Genomic DNA, 24,187 nt, shown 5'->3' with positions numbered 1-24,187 from the left:
GACCTGTCAAATTATAGGCCCATTGCCTAGCTCGACACCACAGGGAAAATCTTTGCTGGCGATCTACAACAAAAATTGACTGTGTGGGTGGCCAGAAATTCTATCATAGACACCCGATAAACAGGATTCACAAAAGGCATGGGCACAGAACTAAATCTATTAATTTTATCCATACTCAAACTCAACGCCATTAAAGCCAAAGAGAAGATACATTTGGCTTTCATAGACCTAAAGCAGGCGTTTGACGGGGTAGACAGGGATACCCTGTGGACAAAACTGGAATGCTGGGGATGCCCAGGAAAAATCCTGCACCCGATAAAAGCACTACACAAAAGTACTTTGACGCGAATAAGAACTAACGAAGGGACACTTGAAAATAACAAGTAAAAAAAGGTGTGAAACAAGGATGCCTGTTAGCGGCCACATTATTTAAATTATATATTGCAGACCTCCCGAAGGCCTTGAAATATGCCGACATTTTCCACCTAGAATTAATAACATCAAAATATCAATGATGTGCTATGCAGACGACATTCTCCTAGTGGCTAGAACTCCAATCGGTCTACAAGATCAGCTTAACAAATTTCAGGTCTATATGGATCTAAATAAGCTTGAAATAAATATAAACAAGACCAAGATCTTAACGATCGGAGGAGCAAAAAAAACAACTGAAAAAAGATTTGCCTGGAAGATAAGTGATTAGTGTCTGGGTAAAGTAAACAGCATAAAGTACCTGGGCATTCTATTCAACCAGTCGATAGATGAAAAACAATGGTAAAACGAGCTATATAGTAAGGCCAAAAAACACTCCTATCAAGGAATCAGTATAAACGGAAGGTTTGGTAAATTTACCATTGGAGTGGTATGTGCTTTCTTCATTCGAAAAGTGACCCCGATACTGACGTATGGGAGTGAAGCAGGCCTAAATCTAGACTGGAGAATATGAACCAAATTAGAAAGCCTTTTTGGAAGACAATATTAAAACTCCCCAGATGCACACCAATGGTGGCAGTAAGAGCAGAACTGGGGTTAATATCTTTGTAGGGGTAAGAAGATGGAAAACACTATCGTTACTAAGAAAGATTTCATCAAAGGAGTACAGAATTCTTTCTGCTGATGGCTTAGGTAAAGCTGCAGTGGTATTAAACAAATGAAAACCTCCTGGACTAAGCATTTAAGTGAGTTAACCTCATCACTTGATGAATTATTAACCAATCCCAACAAAGTGAAAGAAAAACTAAAATGACACGATTGGATAAAAACAAGAGAAATGCGACTCACATTCAAAACACAATAACATGGTGCCATAGAACAATGCCGGAGAGACACTGACCCAAATTAACTTTAAAAATTCTGAGGAAAAGCCTTCCGTGAATGTTTGATGAAAATCAGACTGGGGGTGTACCAACCAATTAATTCATGCAGATCACTGGAAAACGAGGAGTAATGGAAGGCTCATGAAGATTCTGTGAAAACTTGGATGCTATGGAATCACCAAAGCATCTACTTCTCGAATGCCCTGCTCTGACACAAGAAAGATCGAGAAATCTATGTTCTTATATGCCAGCTTTCAGGGTTAAATCATTGGACGATTGGTGGAGTGATTTCACTCAAGGGATAAATCCACGATTTACATGTGATGCGATAAACTTCCTACAGAAAATAATGAGCGAGCAACGCCCGAGACAGGTTCAGGCTGGAGTAGGGGAAACTGGAAGCTCTGGAATTTAAAATCCAGAAAATGATAAAAGACAACGGGACTCATGCTTAAATTAGAACATTAGTGGCCAAGCATGTACGAGATAGACTGACACAAAAACTAAGTAGAGGATTGTGCTTGTGGTTGATTGGGTTTTATGTGTAAAAAGTTTCCTCATTAAACTAACACTCAATAAAAAATTAAAAATAAATGCTTTCTTAAGGGACAGAGACCCTAAATATGAAACTCAAAGAAAGCCAATAAACAGTTGCAAAGGCCATTCTAAAAGATATGCATTTGCAGGTTGGGCTTGATCAGCTAAAACACAACTTTAAACAGAAGGAAGCAGTAGATAGCTGGCAGTTTCTGAACAAAAAACAGTGACAGAAATCTTTCCCAAGCTCCCTGCTTGGCTTATCTCACAAACAACAAGGACATATTTCTGGAGACAGTGTTTTCCGACACCTATTTAACTATGGTCTTGTTTGTTTGGAAATTCAGATATATGTCTCTGGGAATTATCAAAAATATGGAGAACCCTCAAAAACTCTTTCAAATAAGACTGACTGCACAAATAACTACAGATTTGCCTCCAGTCTCGAACAAACGTCTTCCACTGGAACTCCTTTTAGAAACAGTGACCCCAAATCATCAGTTCCTGAAAGTATGATAATATCTTTTCAAAATGCTTCTTGTTTTTCCACGAAAAAGAGCCCAATGGGTAGACACCCATTTCAGCTGTCATCCTCAAAAATGTTATAAAAAGGAGCCGCTTTGTGCTATTTTAATTTTGCAAATGATATACATTTTCCTTAGAATAGCTCGGGTCCTTAAAAATACCAGACCTAGTTCTAGCCTGATCGCTTTTATGCTGAGCCATTTGGAGACCCCCAGCCAAAATTGGTGCATTTTGCCTTCTAGCCAAGCTAACTCAAAGCTAGTGGAAGTGTTGATAACAAATAGCACTGCAGGGACACCTGGATGTCTATACATTTTTACGGTGGTGTGTGCGTTTAAGCACAGTCTTTTGATAATTGTCAATAAAGCATTGACCTTGTTTTTAACTTGCAGTTGTAATTTGTTGCTCAGATGTATTTATTTATTTAATTTGTATCGCGCACATACAACCCGGAGGTGTGGAGGCGCTGTTGCAAGAATGCGTCGATTGGACAATGTAAGATGGACAGTATTTACAATACTGTAGCATTGTAGTCATTGTGCAGTGCAGTAGAGCAAGCATAGCTACATTTACAGAGGTAGATACAGTTTAGTTACCATAATGTGAAGGTCACAGCAGTTAATAATAACCAGCAGGGGAGTAACAGGAGAGTAGGTCTGATGAGTAGGTGGGGTAAGCAGGCGTGTTGGGTGGGAGGGAGGGGGTTTAGATTTAGAATTGTTTAATAGAAACCAAGACAAATTATACCTCACACCCCTTCCCATAGTTTGACATCAAAAGCCTATGTGAATTTAAGCAAAGTACGCGTTTCTGCTCCAGAAACCTATTTTCTGACTGAGCGGTATTCATTTATAATAGTTTCGGCTTAAACAATTATTAATAAAATCATAAGTTACAAAGCCTTCCTCATGAGCAATCCAAGGAAGCCTAAATCCATTTAACGTGTGACTATTTTTAACCTCACCTGGGAAAATCAGCTAAATATAAATTAGACAAGCAGGGAGTGAACACACCTGCTAGCTTTAAAGCCCTGTATGTAGCGGTGTCTTTTGGGAAATAACCCCCTGCTGTTACTCAGACTGACACAGAGCTATACAGTAAATTCACTGAAACTACAGGTCTGTGGACAACGCTAATCCAGGTGCAGCCCGACTAAAACACAGCCATAAGCAACAGAACTGATGATGCTATTGGGGATCGGGGTCGATTCCACTGAAAAGCTTTTATCCCACCTTCACATTTGATTTCTTTAAATTTGCAGTAAAAAATATGCAATAGAAGAGCGTTATCGAACGAGGTTGGCTGTGCAAAATAGTGGCTTTAGTGACATTCCTACAGAAATGTCCTGCATTTCACTGCAAAAATATAACAAAACCAAGCGTAGCATATCACAACTAACAGGGTAATTCATAGAATTTCGCACAAAAGTGGCGCACGCGGCTGGCGCACAGTGACCACGTGCGATAAAATCCATTTCATCGCACAGCGTATTCATGGATTTTAGCCTCCAAAACCAGCCGTGGCGCAGAGTGGCGCAGCGACCCTGCAGCAGCGCCAGTTACGCCCCCAAGAACGCCCTCGCGCAAGGAAAAGCCATCAAAATTCCCAATTCATCGCAAAGGGGCTGCGCTAACCCTGGACCAGTTCACAGGGCTGCCAAACAGCAAACGCCAAGTGGGGAACGTGTATTTCAGTGGTTCGCGGGAAGTTTCACACACGATTGTCCTGGGTACGTGTACATCAGGGGTGCGCGTGAAGTAACACACGCGATTCCATCAGGGCACGTGTATTCCAGGGGTGCGCGGAAAGTATCACACGCAAAATCAGCAGGGTACGTGTATTTCAGGGGTGCGCGGGAAGTATCACACACGATTCCATCAGTGTACGTGTATTTCAGGGGTGCGCAGGAAGTATCACACACGATTCCATCAGGGCACGTGTATTTCAGGGGTGCGCGGGGAGCACTACACGTGAATTGGCCGTGTGGGTCCTCCCAGGTGTTCCCTCTACACCCTCCACGGCCCCTGCAGCCAGCCCACATCACAGGGGACTACCCTGCACCCCTGCTCATGTCCCGCAGGCAGCCCATCCACCATGGCCATGCCCCCCAGCCAAGCCACATGTCACCTTGCACTACTGATCAACAACGCATGTCTCCCAGCACCCTCACCCCCCAGCACTGTGGGGCACCTGCCAGCAGGCCCCCACACATGTCCAACTCATGTCCCCCTGCACCCCCAAACCCCAGCACTGTGGGACACCCTCCACCAGGCCCACACTCATGTCTCCCAGCAACCCCACCCCCCAGCATCCAGGGGCACCCTCCACCAGGCCCCCACTCCTTTCTACCACCCCCCCACCCCCAGCTGTGCGATTCGCCTGTGTACGTGTATATCAGGGTTGCGCGTGTAGTCTGACACGCAAATTCATCAGGGTACGTGTATTATGGATCCGCGGGAAGTTCCACACGCGATTGCCCTGGGTACGTGTATTTCGGGGTGCGCGGGAAGTTCCACACGCGATTTCAGCAGGGTACGTGTATTCCAAGGTGCGCGGGAAGTACAACACGCGATTGCCCTGGGCACGTGTATTTCGGGGTGCGCGGGAAGTTCCACACGCAAATTCAGCAGGGTACGTGTATTCCAAGGTGCGCGGGAAGTTCCACACGCGATTGCCCTGGGCACGTGTAATTCGGGGTGCGCGGGAAGTTCCACACGCGATTGTCCGTGGTGCGTGTATTTTGGGTTGTGCGTGAAGTTTCACACGCAATTTCAGCAGGGTACGTGTATTCCAAGGTGCAAGAGAAATTCCACACGCGAATCCAGCAGCCTACGTGTATTCCGGGGGTGCCGGGCAGTCCTACACGTGAATCGGCCGTGTGGGTCCTCCCAGCTGTTCACTCGACACCCTCCACGGCCCCTGCAGGCGGCCCACACCACAGGGGACTACCCTGCACATGTCCCGCAGGCAGCCCATCCACCATGCCCATGCCCCCCAGCCAACCCACATGTCACCTTGCACTACTGCCCACCAACGCATGTCCCCCTGCACCCCCACCCCCCAGCATCCAGGGGCACCCTCCACCAGGCCCCCACTCATGTCCCCCTGCACCCCCACCCCCCAGCACTGTGGGCCACCCTCCACCAGGCCCCCACTCATGTCCCCCTGCACCCCCACCCCCCAGCACTGTGGGGCACCCTCCACCAGGCCCCCACTCATGTCCAACTCATGTCTCCCAGCACTCCCACCCCCCACCAGTCAGGGGCACCCTCCACCAGGCCCCCACTCATGTCCAACTCATGTCCCCCTGCACTCCCACCCCCCAGCACTGTGGGGCACCCTCCACCAGGCCCCCACTCATATCCCCCTGCACCCCCACCCCCCAGCACTGTGGGGCACCCTCCACCAGGCCCCCACTCATGTCCCCCAGCCAACACATCATCACAATCTAGATCCCTGGGCCTTATGGGCAGCCTCCAAATGCCAAACACCCACCCAAGTATTGCATCCACCCACTTAGAAATGGCAATTACATGATACAACCCCAATGGCAAGTTTGTAAATGAACACATGTCCCTCACATACACACAATGGGTGTCAGTGAATGTCAAAACCCATATCATGATATGCATGAAACCAATGAGATGATACTACACATTGAAGTTTGAAGAAAAAATATATATTAAAACCAACATAAATTGAATCAAAAATAAACAAACGAAAATGGGAATTAAAAAAAATAAGCATGTCCGTAAAATAATGTAAAACCACAAATCATAATCCAAAGGAAAGGTGTCCAAAGTCACAGTTCACAAAAGTAAATCCAATGGAAAATTAAAATCGAAAACCATTGCTCCATGGGTAAATCATAAAAAAAAATAGAAAATCCAACAGTCAACTATATACAGATAAACAATCCAGGGTCCATGATCCCAAAAGAAGAAATGAAACCTATCTAATAACACTACCTAATAAAAAAAAATATATACAAAAATGAGGCCCATTGTCCAAAAGGTCCAAAAAAATGCAAAACCAAAGGAAACCTAACACTAACTACAGAACTATTTACAAGGGCAGCGGGCCAGTCCGACGGCTCATTTCGGGATGTTCCGGGCCAGGGCATTATCGAACTCCTGCTCAATGTCCCGGAGGCGGTCCCCCTCCATGGCCCCGAGGGTCCGCAGGGCCGTCGACATGTTCACCTCCAACTCCCTGCGCCTCAGGGCCCTCCGCATGGAGTTCTCCGCCCTGACCATCGTGAGCCGTGCCTCTTCCGCCCGTTGCCGCTCCGCATCTATGGCGTGGCCCAACCGCTGCCACACAGAAGACACTTCCCGTCCTGGGTCCTCCTGCCCTCCGGCCGATGCCTGCCCCTCCGATGTCGAAGGCCCCAAGCCATCATGGCTCCCACCTCGTTGCTGCTGCTGTGCCTGTGCCCGTGCCATGGCTCCTGCTGCCTGCACATCCTCCACCGGCTGAGGTGAAGTCGTTGATGTGGCCACCCCTGCTGGACGTCCGACTCCCGACTGTGGCAGGGATGCCTCCTCCACCAGCCTGGCTCCACCAGCCTGGCCCACAAGCCCCATCAAACGGAGGAATCCGGCCTGGGTGACCTGTCCCAGTAGGCCGACGCGGTCAACGAGCCATTCGAGATGACGTGCAGTCTCCTCATGAAAAGACTGCAGGTCACCTCGCATGGCCCGTTGACGCAACGCCACACCAGTCAGGACAGGCTCAACCCGGACCCGGATAGCCACGTCCGCAGGCAGAGGAAGGCCAGTTGTTGTGAGCTCATCCCCTGCCTGAAAACAGGTCTGGACGTAGGCATCCCTGCTGGTGCAAGATGATGCAGTGACAGGATCAGGGACAGGATTGCACACAGGCACCTCCGCGGCGGCCTGTGCTGCCTCCTGTCCCTGGTCCTGCACTGCACCACTAGCACCAGTGGAATCCCCACCTCCAGACCCCGTCTCTGTTGCTTGCACGGCCTCCTCCTCCACCAAACCCCCCCACCAACCTGGATGACTCCGTGCCATCTTCCCCCGTTGGGCCCTGTGGGGTCCCAGCTGCCCCTTCTGCTGCCGAGGAGTCCAACTCCGACCTCCGCCTCTTGGACCTCCCCCCGGCAGCTGCGGCCTGGGACGCGGCACTGGACTCCTCACTCCCCGACGAGATCACAACCTGGGAGGGGAGCCGGGCCTTGCGTCTCCGGCTGGCGGTGCGATCCTCGCCGTTGTGCTCCACAGCACCTTCTCCGCCCTCTTCATCAGTTGACGCTGCAGACAGGGAGAAATAAAACACAGGCATCAGGACACTGTACAATGGACACATACACACATGACAGTTGTACATGAGTGGCATTGGCAAACCTCAGACATGGCATCACAATCCCAACACACGTCATTTCAACTTGCACACATGAGCCATACCACAGCCATATCGCAACAGCCAGCACCATCCATACACATACAACAGAATGAGCAGGCAAAGGTGAGCCAGACATCACATGCAACACAGGGAGTGCACTACACATGCACACACACCACCACACTTGCATGCATGTGTACACCTCTGTCAACTGTCGCAGTGTTCAGATCGGCATCCATGTCACATCTGCCAATCAGGCTTCCACATCCCGCTGTCACATGCATCCATGTTGCAAACTGTTGCACCCTTGTCAAATACACACACATGCACATGTACACAGTGCTGATACATGCAGCTGAAAACAACATCCATGTGTGACATCACGAACATGCCTACTTACATACACATTCATCCAAACATGTGTGCCCACACAACTGCATTTGGCATGCAAGCCTACACAAACAAGCACCATCCATGTCTCACACATGAGAGCCCTCGCATGTGTTAGCCTCACGGCCCTGTACACCCCCACCCATACTTGGCCCCATACAAACACATGTGCAACCTGCACACTACTGGCACATCACCACACGCACAGCTTACAATCATGATGCATGTACACTTACCGCTCGACTCCAGACGGGTCTGTCTCTCAAGGACCTGGACGTGGAGCGCTGGGGATATGCGTTCCAGGACCCTCATCTGATCGTCCGACAAGTGGCCCTGGCGCCCCTTAGCATCCGCTGCCTTCAAGAGGCGCCGGGCCTTGCTGAGGGTCCTGGACCTGAAGTCCTCCCAGCGCTTCTTGACATGATGGAATTGTCGGACTGCCACCCCCTCCGCGTTGATGGCAGTCACGATGTCCGTCCAGATCCGAGTCCGTCCTTCCTTGTCGGCGCGCAAACTTCCGAAGAGGGCATCATACTGCCCCAGGACTTGCTCCACCAGGACACCAACTTTGGTGGCAGTGAAGCTGGTGCCCCTCTGCCTTTCTGGCCGGGGGTTGTCAGTGGTGCCAGATGTTGCAGTGCCCGACATGACAACCCCAGAGGCAGGAGTGGGTGGGCAACTGGGTCCTGGGGCTGCGCTGTGGAGCGATGGAATCCCAGTCGGGAGTCTTTGGTTCCAGCAGGGGTGGTCACAGCAACAGCACCCCTGGCTGATGTGCAGGCAGCGAATGGCAGGGCACGTGGGCAGCAGGCAATCAGGCAGCAGCAGATGGCAGGTGGGAGCGGGCTCTGGGCTCTGGGGGGCAGTAATTCGGCCTTCTGGGCAGGAGCGTGGTCTTCCGTGGGCTTACGCGTGGCCAGCATGATACGGAGTGATTTGGCACGTGAAAATCCAGCACGTCTGCATGTAATTCGAGGAAAGGGCCTTAGCGCGTAAGCGCGTCAGCACACGTACGCGAATTCATTGGCCCAAAGGCCACCAGCGCGTATGCGCGTCTGTGACGTGCGTGCGCGGGCGTTTCCCTGTACACGGGTGCAGGTTACACATCCAATGACTGCACGTCAGAGTGTCAGCTCTTGTAATTGGAGGATGGGGCCTTAGTGCGTACACGCGGAAGTGACGCTGGACGTGTGGGCATGTTTAAAAGGTACGTGTAGAACGCCATTTCCTTGTACGTGCTTTTCGTGGAGAGCGAGTGGGTGCAATCTGTACTTCTTGTCGGTTCACACACGATTTACTTCACGGCGTTCCAAGTTCGTACTCCCTGTTACCTCTGACAGCTTTTTGTCTTCTTGTCTTTTTCCTGGGCCTGTTTCCTCAAACAGCGTTCACTTCTCCTGTTGTCCTGTCTCCTCAGACAGCGTACAATTCTTCTTTTGGCTGGGGTGTTGCCAACGCGCACGCGCGCGTATTTTTCACGCGATTTTTCCTGGCAGACGGTGCGTCGCGCACGTATTTGACATCTGTGCTTGCCCCGTGTGTTGCCTACCCCTTCAGAGGTCAGTCTAGGCTGCGTGTGGCACGCATACGTTCATTTTTGTGTTTCTGGGTGCCACAGCGTAGTGCAGGTTTTTTTTCCACACAGGTGGTCTTGTAGGGGTTGCGTGCACATTATCTCCCTTTTTTCGAGGTGCCTGTGTGTTGCGTGACCCGTCATCTTCCTCCAGGGGTCACATACAGTCTTGCTAGAGCACTACGGTACGAATTCCATCTAGTACCCTACCCCTTTGACCCCCAATTGCCCAGGACAATAGTTTACTGCAACTCCCAGACGCACAACAACATCAGTGCCATGGTTGGGAGGCGAGCACGCGGTAAGGGTGGCAAAGGTGGCCGAGCCACAAGAGGTGGCCATGGTGGATACGGTAGGGGACGTGGCCAGGACTTGCAGGGTGCCCCAAGCCCCCATGTGTGGGTGACCAGTCAGGGACACCCACACCCCCGCCCTGGTTGAGGGTAACGTGGCTGACACCATCCCTGCTCAGCCCTTGTTGGACCAGCCCATTGTGGCATCAGACCTGGCACAGGGTGACTCCATGGCTGACTTCCAGGTCAGCAGGTCTAGGCCACGTGTGGCGGTGCACGTTGGTGTCACCAGCCCACGTGAATCAGGGGCAGCTATGTCATCTGCTGCCCCGAGTAGGCAGGGTGGAGAGGCTACAGGGGCTGCTGCGGCTCCATCCACCCCAGCTCTGAGTGTCCCAGCCAGGACAGTGTCGGTCCTAGTCCATCCTGCTGACGTTCCCCCTGACTACATCACACTTCAGCTAATGCCTGCACCAAGTCCCATGGTGAGTGTTCATTCCCACACTCCTAGTCCACAGTCCACCGGGGCTCCAGCCCCTAGTGTCCAGAGCAGCGTAGGACACTCAGTATCACCACCACCTTCCAAGCGGAAGAGGAAAAGTGCTCGTCCAGTACAGGCTGATGCCCCAGACACGGCTACACAGTCCGGCCCACCAAGGAAGCCCAGCTTCAATCAGGCCGAACTTGATGCACTTGTGGAGTATGTGTCCGCACATGACAGCGAAATGGTGATTACTGCAGGATGCAAGACCACACCTGCACAACGTCAGGCACACTGGCAGACCATTGCGGAACTCATAAGTGCCCTTGGATTCGTGAGGCGCACAGCTAATGATTGCTACAAGCGCTGGAATGACCTTGAGCGCAGGGCAAAGAAAAAGCTGGCCTCAAGTCATGCCACAACTCTAGTGACTGGAGGCGGGTCTCTGGCAGAGGACATAGAACTCACTCCACATGAGTATGTTGCTGGGACCTACGTCACGGAGGAACAGATCCAAGGCGTGGGAGACCTGCCAGATTACGAGGCATTGTCCAGTGAGTGCACATGCATGTGTGTGTCATCCATGTGCATGGTGTGTGTGTGAGTGCTTCTGATTGAGTGCCAGGTGAGGGGGTGTGTGCCTGAGTGGTTTGGGTCACCCATGTGCTTCATCCAATACATTCTGCGCACCAGGATTTGGGTGTTGCAGTATCCCTTCTGGCAACAGTAGACATACAGCCCAACCTCACGCCAGTGGCCCTTGAATTGTCATCTTGCCACAACATAGTTGCATGTTATTCTGTGTTCATTCAGGCTGATTGTCTGCATTCCACCACTTTCACTAGGCATTTCTCAGTCCTATTGTCACATGTGTGACATGGCTATGGTACATGCCATCTGTGTGATGGCATGTGTCATGTATATGTATTGGACATGCCAATCATAGGCCAATGTGTGATGGCACTGCTAGCCAGCATGCAGCAAATTTGTTGGTGTTCCATCTTGGTGTCATCAATGTGTGCCATTTGCCTCCCCTTCATAAGCAGTGACAGTGCATGCATGGGAGGGTTATAGTCATGTGGTACATGTGTCAATGAAGTACTGTTTCTGTTGCTTCTCAGCACTAATTGTGTTCCATGGTGCTAATGCCTGTTCCCATTTCTTTTCTTTCATGTCTTTGCAGGGGATGACGCACTTGATACTGCTGGGGTTGTGGAGATGGTGCAGACCCAGGAGGGGTCTCAGGCCCGACCGGGCACCAGTGAGGGACGTGGTATGGTGGTGGGTGAGAACCCACACTTGCTGCAGGCAGTCATCTCAAGCAGTGTCTCTGGGTGCACCTCCCCCAAGCTCTATTCAGGTGTTGATTCGGATGATGAGACCTATGTGCCGTCGCAGGTAAGTGTTTCTGGGAGGGATTCTGTACTGTCCAACCCACCTGCACCAGGGGTAGAACCCTCAATGGGGATGTCAGTGTTGGTAGGTCCGCCTTTGGTGGTTACGGATGCAGGGTCACACTCCGCTACATCTGATCCTGTTCCTGGGCCAGCAGATCAGAGGGGGAATGCAGTCCTGCAGCCTCAGGCAGTGCCGGCACAGCAAGGCGCAGTTCGCCTTGCCCCAGACAGGTGTGGTGCCCGCCGACGCGGTGGCCATACGCCACCTGGCAATACCCCATGGGAGCAATCCATGTACGGTATGGCAAACCAACAGGCAGCATCAACTGAGATGATGGCTCAGGCCATGGATAGGGTGGCCACTTCCATTGTCCCCCAAGAAAGGCTAATTGAACAACTACAGCAGGCAACAGACTCCATTAGCCAGTCACACAGGGAGGACATGTTGGCGTCCAACAGGGACAGGCGGGCGGCACTGGAAACTCTGCGGGAAGCCATTTCTATTGAGTCCCAGGGCCACAGGGAAGCCCTGAGGGTGGAACTCTGTCAGCTCAGGGCAACTCTGGTTGAGCTTGAGGCTTCAGCTAACACAAGGACAGAACAGCAGCTGGAGCGGCTCACACGTACGCTCTCAGCTGAGATGCAGGCAACTAGGGAGGAGGTCCGGGCATCACGTGAGTTGTTGCATGGGGACCTACGCACAATTATCCTCCAGAACCAGACCTTCCACACCTGCATGCTTGCTGCCATGGAGGACCAGACTAGGGCTTTGTGTGGGCTGCCTCCCATAGTGCCATCACCTCCTGATGCAGCTGCAGAGGGTGAGGAGAGCGACAGCAGCGATTCTCCCACAATAGGGTAGCCGTGCAGGCCATGAGCCCATGGAGGTGTTTTTTTTTTCCGCAAGATCCACACAGGTGGATTTTGGTGTGCACCCTGTCCTCGGACATCCTGGGTGGCCTCCCCCACCCCCCCCACCCGGGCCCATTCATGGCCATTTTTGATTTTTGATGTTTTTCTTTTTTTCTTTTTTTTTGTTGATTTTTGAGTCTTGATTTTTTTGACAGTGTGTTGCCTTGTGTGGCTCCCGTGGGCATACGCTGTATTGTGGCTGGGCACATGCAGGCTTGTCCTGAATTTGGGTCAGATGCTTGGGTTTGTGTGACACACACCCCTCCTGCTTCCCGTTTCCATGGGCTTGCAAAGGGTGTGCCCAAGTGACATTGACTTACACGGTGACGTTGGACTCCCATTTGATGTGTGGGCAGTCTGTAGTCAATACTGTGTATACATTCCTAGTGCATATTGTTGTTGTATTGTACACTGCATGGTGTATTGATATGTGCCTCTGCATCCATCTCATCCTCCTAATTTGCAGGTCCATTTCTCATGTCTTCACAAGGCGGTCTACTTTGGAACTGGAGTCCAGTTGTAAGCAGCGCACCTACACTCTTGAGTGGCGCTAACACTGTATAGTTGGAAGTGTTCGAAGTGCTGGCATTATCAGGTAGTGAGGCTACCAATTTTTTAAGTCTGTACTGTCATGTTTATGGTAGGTTGGAGGTTGTGTTGGTGATTGGTATTATTGGTAAGTATTTGGTAATGTGTGTTGTTGGTCCTGCATTACTGTGAGCATTTCATGTGTGGCCAGTTTCCATTAGGGACACTGTAGTTGGTGACACTTGGGGCATGTTGTGGGGATTAATTTGTTTGCTCTCACATTGCATGACATGCCATGGTGTGTTGTGTGGCCGTGCCGGGGAGGGGTTGGGTGACATGGCACTGTTCTCATGTTGATTTTGCAAGTGGGTATTCATTTTTGCTGCATGGAAGTGTGTCTTTTGATGACACTGCATTGGTGGTGTTTGTGTAGATAGGGATGCACACATTATGACACTTCCAGATGAACAATCTCAGGCTGCTATGGTTCTGGCAGTTGACTGTCCCTTAATTCATCAGAATTGTCAGATTGAGTCATCATTGATTGTCAGATGGTATGTGCCAGGGCTGTGTGCACTCCACAGGGGTGTGCTTTCTATGTGAAGTAATTAGCCACCAGCTGCGTACGGGCTGCCTCACCCCGTGCCCTTTCCCCTCCCATGCAGAGCGGGCGTGCATGTGGGTGGGGATGTGGGGGCACCACCATGTCCAAAGCCAGGCCCCGGCGTGTTGCAACATTGTGCAGGACACATGCTGCCACTATGATCCTGCACACTACTGGGGGAGCGTATAACAGCTGCCCACCAGAACAGTCAAGGGAGCGAAAGCGTGACTTGAGCACTCCGAATGTGCGCTCCACTATGCCCCGTGTTGCAATATGGGCTGTGTTGTATCTTACCTCGGGAGGCGTGATGGGGTTCCGAATTGGCGTCATCATGTGTGTGCTCAGAGGGTAGGCACTGTCCCCTGGGGAGGTGGTGATGGGGATCATTAGTGGGGTATTGGCATTACTCTGTATCTGTCATGCATGCGTGTGCTGTGGCATTTCTACTCACCAAGCAGCCATGCATCGCCATGCCGCCCAGCTTCCATGTCCCGGTTTAGGGTTGACATCCTGTAAATGAAGCTGTCGTGGGTGGACCCTGGATAGTTGGCATATACGGAGGTGATGATTCCCTTGGGATCACATACCACCTGGACGTTGATGGAATGCCAGTGCTTGCGGTTTCTATAGATGTGCTCAGTTGCCCTGGGGGGGGCGTAGAGCCACATGGGTGCAATCAATGGCACCTAGCACTTTGGGGAACTGTGCCACCCTGTAGAAATCCTGGCGGACAGCCTGCCTTTCTGCAGGTGTTCTGGGCAGGTATATGTGCCTGTGGACTGATGGGCATGCAGTGATGTACCTGGTGTAGGCACCGTGACTGCGTGGCCTGTGACACCCCCCCCCCACTATGGCACTTATCCACTGAAATGATCCGGTAGCCAAGAAGTGCAGTACATTGAGGACCTTCTCCAGGGGGCTAGTGCTTGGGAGCACAGGGTGGGTGATGTGAGGTCATCCTCCCACTCACTGACGAGGTCGAGTATTATGTATGGTGGAAACCTGTACCTCCCATACACCTGGTCATCAGGCATACCAAATAGGCTGGTTCTGGGTGTGAAGATTCTGGCCCTGACTATCCTTCTCCTCCTCCTGCGGTATCCCACGGCCACTGCTGCTAGGAACGGTATATTCATCCTGGCGTCTGAGCTTGTTTGTTGTTTGCGCACTCTTTTATGCTGCGCGGGACGTGCGCCTGCTTCATGCTGGCATACGTGTTTCAGGATTGGACCTTTTATTTTTTGGCAGGTGTAGGCGACCGTGCAAATCTTCCCGCCCACCCCAGGAATACACGTAACACGCTCTCCCATGCACAGTCGCGAGTAAATATTCCCGCCCACCCCTGGAATACACGTACCCCACTCTCACAGGCCCAGTCGCGTGTGGAACTTCACGCGCACACCGAAATACACGTACCCATGGCAATCGCATGTGGAACTTCCCGCGAACCCCATAATACACGTACCCTGCTGGTATCGCGTGTGGAAGTTCACGCGGACCCATAATACAAGTACCCTGATGGAATCGCGTGTGAGACTACCCGCGCACCCCTGGGATACACGTACCCAGGAAAATCGCACGGCTGGGGGGTGGGTGTGCAGGGAGACAGGAGTGGGGGTCTGGTGGAGGGTGCCCCTGGATGCAGGGGGGTGGGGGTGCAGGGGGACAGGAGTGGGGGCCTGGTGGAGGGTGCCCCTGGATGCAGGGGGGTGGGGGTGCAGGGAGACAGGAGTGGGGGCCTGGTGGAGGGTGCCCCTGGATGCAGTGGGTGGGGGTGCAGGGGGACAGGAGTGGGGGCCTGGTGGAGGGTGCCCCTGGATGCAGGGGGGGTGGGGGTGCCCCTGGATGCAGGGGGTGGGGTTGCAGGGAGACAGGAGTGGGGGCCTGGTGGAGGGTGCCCCTGGATGCAGGGGGGTGGGGGTGCAGGGGGACAGGAGTGGGGCCCTGGTGGAGGGTGCCCCTGGATGCAGGGGGGTGGGGGTGCAGGGGGACATGAGTGGGGGCCTGTTGGAGGGTGCCTTACAGTGCTGGGGGGTGGGGGTGCAGGGGGACATGAGTGGGGGCCTGGTGGAGGGTGCCCCTGGATGCAGGGGGGTGGGGGTGCAGGGGGACATGAGTGGGGGCCTGGTGGAGGGTGCCCCTGGATGCAGGGGGTGGGGGTGCAGGGAGACAGGAGTGGGGGCCTGGTGGAGGGTGCCCCTGGATGCAGGGGGGTGGGGGTGCAGGGGGACATGAGTGGGGGCCTGGTGGAGGGTGCCCCTGTATGCAGGGGGTGGGGGTGCAGGGGGACAGGAGTGGGGGCCTGGTGGAGGGTGCCCCTGGATGCAGGGGGGTGTGGGTGCAGGGGGACAGGAGTGGGGGCCTGGTGGAGGGTGCCCCTGGATGCAGGGGGGGTGGGGGTGCAGGGGGACATGAGTGGGGGCCTGGTGGAGGGTGCCCTACAGTGCTGGGGGGTGGTGGTGCAGGGGGACAGGAGTGGGGGCCTGGTGGAGGGTGCCCCTGGATGCAGGGGGGTGGGGGTGCGGGGGACATGAGTGGGGGCCTGGTGGAGGGTGCCCTACAGTGCTGGGGGGTGGGGGTGCAGGGGGACAGGAGTGGGGGCCTGGTGGAGGGTGCCCCTGGATGCAGGGGGGTGGGGGTGCAGGGGGACAGGAGAGGGGGCCTGGTGGAGGGTGCCCTTGGATGCAGGGGGGTGGGGGTGCAGGGGTACATGAGTGGGGGCCTGGTGGAGGGTGCCCTACAGTACTGGGGGTTGGGGGTGCAGGGGGAAAGGAGTGGGGGCCTGGTGGAGGGTGCCCCTGGATGCAGGGGGTGGGGGTGCAGGGGGACATGAGTGGGGGCCTGGTGGAGGGTGCCCCTGGATGCAGGGGGGTGGGGGTGCAGGGAGACAGGCGTGGGGGCCTGGTGGAGGGTGCCCCTGGATGCAGGGGGGTGGGGGTGCAGGGGGATATGAGTGGGGGCCTGGTGAAGGGTGCCCCTGGATGCAGGGGGTTGGGGGTGCAGGGGGACAGGAGTGGGGGCCTGGTGGAGGGTGCCCATGGATGCAGGGGGGTGGGGGTGTAGGGGGACAGGAGTAGGGGCCTGGTGGAGGGTGCCCCTGGATGCAGGGGGTGGGGGTGCAGGGGGACATGAGTGGGGGCCTGGTGGAGGGTGCCCTACAGTGCTGCTGGGTGGGGGTGCAGGGGGACAGGAGTGGGGGCCTGGTGGAGGGTGCTCCTGGATGCAGGGGGGTGGGGGTGCAGGGGGACAGGAGTGGGGGCCTGGTGGAGGGTGCCCTACAGTGCTGGGGGTTGGGGGTGCACGGGGAAAGGAGTGGGGGCCTCGTGGAGGGTTCCCCTGGATGTAGGGGGGTGGGGGTGCAGGGGGACAGGAGTGGGGGCCTGGTGGAGGGTGCCCCTGGATGCAGGGGAGTGGGGGAAGGGGGACAGGAGTGGGGGCCTGGTGGAGGGTGCCCTACAGTGCTGGGGGGTGGGGGTGCAGGGGGACATGAGTGGGGGCCTGGTGGAGGGTGCAGGGAGACATGAGTGGGGGCCTGGTGGAGGGTGCCCTACAGTGCTGGGGGTTGGGGGTGCACGGGGAAAGGAGTGGGGGCCTCGTGGAGGGTGCCCCTGGATGTAGGGGGGTGGGGGTGCAGGGGGACAGGAGTGGGGGCCTGGTGGAGGGTGCCCCTGGATGCAGGGGAGTGGGGGAAGGGGGACAGGAGTGGGGGCCTGGTGGAGGGTGCCCTACAGTGCTGGGGGGTGGGGGTGCAGGGAGACAGGAGTGGGGGCCTGGTGGAGGGTGCCCCTGGATGCAGGGGGTGGGGGTGCTGGGAGACATGAGTGGGGGCCTGGTGGAGGGGGCCCCTGGATGCTGGGGGGTGGGGGTGCTGGGAGACATGCGTTGGTGGGCAGTAGTGCAAGGTGACATGTGGGTTGGCTGGGGGACATGGCCATGGTGGATGGGCTGCCTGCGGGACATGTGCAGGGGTGCAGGGTAGTCCCCTGTGGTGTGGGCCGCCTGCAGGGGCCGTGGAGGGTGTAGAGGGTTCAGCTGGGAGGACCCACACGGCCAATTCACGTGTGGGACTCCCCGGCACCCCCGAAATACACGTAGGCTGCTGGATTCGCGTGTGGAATTTGCTGCGCACCCTGAGTACACGTACCCTGCTGAAATTGCGTGTGGAACTTCACGCGCCCACCGAAATACACGTACCCTGCAAATTCGCGTGTGAAACTTCCCGCGCACCCCGGAATACACGTGCCCAGGCCAATCGCGTGTGGAACTTCCTGCGAACCCCGTAATACACGCACATGCTATTTTTCACACAGCGGGTGTCCGTGTTTGTCGGTACCCCTTTGCACCTCATTTGTCCTAGAGAGCCACTGTATGGATCATTCATCATAGCTGTATATGGGTGCTTTTTGTTAGCGCACATTTTGGCGCACATTTATTTCAGGTGCAGGGACGCTACCGCCTGCTTTCTTGTGGCGTACTTGTTTGGCCCTGTGCGCGTCTTTGACCGTGCGCTGGTTTGCCCTATTCGATTCCATGAATACGAGTTGTAGGCGAGCGTGTGGGCGTTCCGCGCACTTGCCTCCTGTACTTCCCCCGTGACGCCCATATTGTCACGCGTTGTTCCCCATTCCGAGTGGTACGCCCCGTGTTCCGCCTACTTTTGTAATGTGCGCCCCGCTATGTGCGATTTCGCAGCAGCCGTGGCGCACGCCGTTGGATGACCTGTGCGCCGGCGTGCGCCGCGCACTTTTTCAGCGCACATCCAATATTTTTCTTGCGCACGGACTTCCATGAATCGATGTGCGCTGGTTTCCCTGCGATTTTCGCAGTTGCACTGCGATTTTCGCACTTTTACTGCGAATCGCACGTTTTGGCACCTCTGTGCGGGAATTTTCAGCGCACATTAATTCCATGAATCGGCTCGTTAATATATAAATATATTTCTGAAAATTAAAACTTTGCACCTCTAAAGTCGATGTGGATGTAAATTCTAACAAACACTTCAAAATGGGGAAACCTACCAGGATTGATTCACAATAATGTGTGACCTGCATCGAACTGTCTGTAGCCCGCTAAGCTGATAAAGCAGTATCTTAAAATTCTATGTTGAGAAATACAGACTCCGGGACTAGACCGCTGAATGACACAGAGTTACGAGAAGAAAAGACCACCCCAGAAGGGCCTTCTTTAATTTGTTGTATCCGTGTGCAATATCCTTTGTCTTCTAGAAGCATACTAGCCAATCAGATTGCTCAGATTGCCACTTGTTGCCTTTATTATTTATTTATTGTTATTTATCTGTTTCTCCTCTGCTTCGCACTTTCCACCTCTCTCCCTTCCATGCACTTTTCCACTCCCCCCTCTCCAATGCACTTGCACGTTCTCAATGTCATTGGCCCAGTAAGATCGCTGTTTTGTTCTCCCCTGTTCCCCTCCCTTGCCTTGTCGCGCTCTGAAACACTTGTGTACGAGCGCGATAGAAATAAAATATCAATCAATCATAGGAAAATGTGTGTTTTCAATGTACTTACGTTTTGCTTTGTTTTCAAGTTCTTTTTGATCCAAATCTGAAAAGAAAATTAGACACATTCTTATACACATATTTCCTCGTGAACCTCGTTCATTACATACTATTTTTGTTGTACAGTTTGTGTAATTCAGCAAATGGGACTGTGTCTTTTTTAAATTAGCACTTGTTGTAAATATGCACTCTGTTGTCCTTATCAATACTTTTTCTTTAATTGCATTTTCAGTCATTTCATAAGACTCAAGTTGGAAAGACCAGTGTCATTGAGGTAAAACGATATATTTTTACATATGGGGTTTTATCTGACAATGGCCCTCATTACGACCCTGGCGGAATTCGGAAAACGATGGCGGAAATGCAATACCGCCATCGAATAGCGCTCGGTGCGACTATGACCCGTCACCGCAAAGTACGAAGCCATTAGCGACACCGTAGTGAACGCCAACGCAAACTGCACCAAGCACGTGCGCGCGCGCCATGCCAAACCGTAAACACCACCATGGCGCAAGGGTACGCCAATTCCGACCCTAGCGGACATGTACCTAACGCCATCAAGCATGGCGGAATGAACCATTCCGCCATGGTGAGAAGTACGGCATCGCGAATCAACCGTAAACGGCCCCACTGAGTGCCTGTACACCGCTCCCTGCCCACAAAGTACAACTCCCCGTAGGTGCAATGAAGTCACAATGCAACCATTGAAATGTACAAGTCACCCATGCATGCCAACGAACAAATGAAACACAAGAGGGGCCAATGGGAGCTGCAGGGCACAGATGGCACGAATACAGAAGCCATCCCAATGGACATGACCACAGTCCCCCACCAAGAAACGCACGCAAACACAGGCACCTGTGACCAGCAATATTCCGAAAATCACATCATTCCACCAGTCCACCTGGCTGACCGGCATCTGTTACACAAAACCCAATCCCCCGCCCCTGAGCATGACAACATTCAAACTGTCATATTGGCAGCCCCCATCCCTGACCTCACGGGCTTCGTAGGCAAACGCGTCCAGTACAGTACCACGCAACTAAACTCCGAAGCTGGAACCCAATGCAGATCTCCTCACAATACATCGCTCCCCAAATAGGAATATGCCACATCACTTGCAAAGAAGAACGCTACACGGGCCAAATCAGAAAAGAAATTTAATGCACAACAAAATCACCAAGCCCATACAGCCATCAGGCCATGAACTCCAAAACACATTTCACCATTGTGGGCTGCATCCGCAAGAAATGACCAGCCACTACTTGTGTGACGCCCTGTTCCATCATGGTACACAGAGCCACATTCACGTACGAAAAGGCAACATGGAAGCGCACAGAACCGCAGGGCCGTCCCAATGGGGAGGCACTAGTCCAGCTGAAAGGCCGAAATGTTGCTCCGAGCCACCAGTACTGCGTAAGGGCATGTGGCCCATTGGCGATCGTCCCATAAGATCGTAATGCTGCTCCACTGATTAACACGAAGCAGCAGGTGTCGGGAGTAAAACCCATCTGCAGGAGTGGCATACAGATGGCAGTGGCAAAAGGGGAGGAGATACCTGTCAACCAAAAGAAAAGAAAAAGAACAGAATGGCCATCAGAACTACATTCGAACAACTCACTTCAATGATCACACTAAATCCACAGCCATATGCATGCTAGCCCACTCCAAAGGTTCATCACCACCCAAAAACCACTTGCGACTCATAACTATCTATATCGAGGTGTAAACACCATCACAAACGAGTGTACCTGTGCATGCGTCTGTCAAAACAGAATCCATCAGATGGGATTGGTAACGTGCATGGACACAAGTGTCTGAGGGCGCGTCGAGACAGGGAGGGCTCAACAAGGCCAGATAGACGATGGTCCCACTATGGCAGCCCTGCATCACATAGCGCAGGGGAGGCGGATAGATTCCAAGAAGCCCTGTACATGGCAAACTCTGTATCAAATCACCTGCCCATGCATCCATTCATCATTCCCTCATCCCGGGATTAAAACGCCTGAATATTTACTCACATAACATTAGAAATATCCATTGAGTCTGTGCGTTATGCAGCCTGCAAAATCCACAGTGCCCCAGCCCGTAATGCCAGTGTTGTGAAGTAACATGTATTTGGGAACGTCCGGCCTCATCGCCCACGTCGCTATTGCGCATCCCAAACCATTCATATCAATCATTGCATCCTCGCCATGGCCCCTGTCCCAAGGACATTGAACAATAGTACGTTATATTTGCAGACAGACCTGTGGGCATTTCCCCGCCGCTAGCTGAAAACCGAAAGCGCCGCCCTTCGAATTCCTCATTTGCAACATCACGTCGAAGAAGCATCTGTGGCCGTTTGAAATCACTAATTAATCCATCAAGTGCGGCTGTGTGTGAAAATGGCAACTGCCTTCACCCACAAATGGGACGCCCCGCCCGTCGTTGCAACTCGGTACAGTGATGCATGAGGGCCCACCGTTACTCGAGTACTACGTACCACTGACCCTTCACAAGTCTGTTCGCGACTGCACAGATAGTATGTGAAACAATGGGACCATAGCAGAATGAACATATCAACCAATGTTACACGGCCATCGGGTACAAATACATGATTGCAATAGCAAGATGCCATTCCCCGAATTGCAGCGTTGTGTGCGGGACGTGCTCGGCCAAAGGGGAGAGCAGTTTGCACAGGTGGAATGAATCACCACAGGTGGAGGCCATACAGCCTGAAAACACATAAATTGCACAGCCAGTCTCCTCCCACAACCACACCGAAATGCTACCGGCAGGACTCGCGATGTTGGCCCTGGGGGACCTGATAGCACTGCAAGTACTCCAACTCCAGGAAGAAGACGAACACCAACTACAACCGGCCGCACGGAGGAGACGCAGGAGGAGGAGGAGGGCAAGGCAGGGCCAGCAAGGGCCGCCAGCACAGCCACTACCACCACGCAGGCAGCCCGCAATCCCACGCCTCCGAGCACATCCGTTCAACCTCACTGATGAGCAGATCCACACCCTCTACCGTCTGGACCGGGACACCATAGCCGCCATTGTGGACATGACACAGGCTGACCTTGTCAGCATGATAGACAGCCCAACCGCCATCCCACCCCTACTGAAGGTGGTGTCTGTACTCCACTTCCTGGCCACAGGCACCTACCAGCACACAGTCGGACAGTTGCATGGCATTTCTCAGCCACTGTTCTCACGGACACTATTGCAAGTGCTCGATGCCCTCCTGCAGCACGCAGACGACTACATCTCTCTACCACGCTCGGAGCAGGAAATTACCAACACAAAAGTGGGATTCCATGCACTTGCCGGCATACCGGGTTGCATTGGTGCCATCGACTGCACCCATGTGGAATTGGTCGTCCCACATGCCATGGAGGCCCAGTACCGCAACCGAAAACAATTTCATTCTCTTAATGTACAAATGGTGTGTGACTCCAACAGGATCATTACACATTGTTGTGCCAGATTCCCTGGATCAACCCATGATTCTATGGTCTTGAGGAACTCTACAATACCACGCTACATGGAGCGACACGCAGGGAACAGATCCTGGCTACTCGGTGAGTCTCATTACATGCATGATAATGTGGGGTATGTGATTCGGCAATGACCTGGCAGGAAGGGGGGGGGGGAGGTGCGTACGTAGCAATGGCATTCCACATCATACGTTTCTCGTCCACATACAGGTGATGCTGGATATCCACTGAAGAGATGGCTCCTCACACCAGTCCGGAACCCACGGGACCAGCATGAGGAGGACTACAACCATGCCCACTCACGTACCCGTGTAGTCATAGAACAGGCATTCGGCCTACTGAAGGGTCGTTTCCGCTGCCTCAGCAGGTCTGGCGGGGCACTCCTGTACCGCCATGAGAAGGTTGCAAAGATGGTGATGGCATGTGTCATGCTCCACAACATGTGCGTACGTAGAAATGTGCCCATGCCCCCTGACGCAGAACTGCAAGCACCTGATGATGGTCATGATGAGGGCGGGGATGTGGCAGCACCTCAAGGAGTCTGCGAGGCACCGGAGGGCCGTGACATTCGTCAGCATCTCATTGATGTATGCTTCTAGCACTCACGCCTGGTGGCTGATACATGGACACGGGACTCGTGGCACTGTGTGTGTCTGGGACATGCACAATATGGACTGTACGCCTATGATGGCCTAGTACACAAAGATCAATGTCCACACATCCCATTGGTTGATCGTGCACTGTTTATGGCATATGTGATATCATGTTGAACACCCTATCGACCCGCCACCCAAGTGAGCCCAACACACCCCCTCCACCCTCCTACCTCCCCCCCGAACACCAGTGTTCAAAGATGCTCATTGTCAGTGGGCTGTCGCTATTGCAAGCCCCCTCTGCGGGTATCAGGGGCACCCCTGCCTGTGGAGCGCAGGTTCCTCCCAGATCTACGTTGGGGGCTGCCCTGGACGGAACTTGCAACGGATGATGTCTCTGCCTGCTCACGTCCATGCATGTCCCTAAGGGTTTGCGAGAGCTCAGTGAGCACACGGCGCACTGCGGCAAGTTCGGCACATACGTCCTTGGACGTCGCATGCAGTTCCCCCCTCAGGCTCTCGGTGCTTCTCTCCATTTGGACTCCCAGGCTCTCGGTGCTACTCTCCATTTGTGCCCTTAGTGTCTCTGTACCTCTCTCCATTTCTGCCCTAAGTGTCTCAGTTGATGTTTCTATGTCTGCCTTAGTGCCCCCACATTCATCGGCATG

The 24,187-nt window shown here is 53.4% G+C and overlaps 2 protein-coding genes across 5 annotated transcripts in view; one reads left to right on the top strand and one right to left on the bottom strand.

Moving 5' to 3' along the window:
- LOC138452988 (NACHT, LRR and PYD domains-containing protein 3-like) overlaps positions 1–24,187 on the top strand; it is a 415,916-nt gene that overhangs the window by 87,914 nt on the left and 303,815 nt on the right. The window lies entirely within an intron of this gene.
- Positions 1–24,187, bottom strand: part of LOC138452987 (NACHT, LRR and PYD domains-containing protein 12-like) — a 468,167-nt gene that overhangs the window by 357,877 nt on the left and 86,103 nt on the right. For all 4 annotated transcript variants that reach the window (XM_069605368.1, XM_069605370.1, XM_069605367.1 and 1 more), the window contains exon 3: positions 19,452–19,487. In XM_069605368.1, coding sequence (XP_069461469.1) covers positions 19,452–19,487 — 36 coding nt within the window. The remainder of the gene's footprint in view (positions 1–19,451; positions 19,488–24,187) is intronic.

This window comes from Ambystoma mexicanum, chromosome 4p (assembly GCF_040938575.1).
Source record: "Ambystoma mexicanum isolate Mex_15411 chromosome 4p, UKY_AmexF1_1, whole genome shotgun sequence".
Taxonomy (NCBI): domain Eukaryota; kingdom Metazoa; phylum Chordata; class Amphibia; order Caudata; family Ambystomatidae; genus Ambystoma; species Ambystoma mexicanum.
The sequence above is the reverse complement of the archived record's forward strand: the minus strand, read 5'-3'. Positions and strand labels throughout refer to the sequence as shown.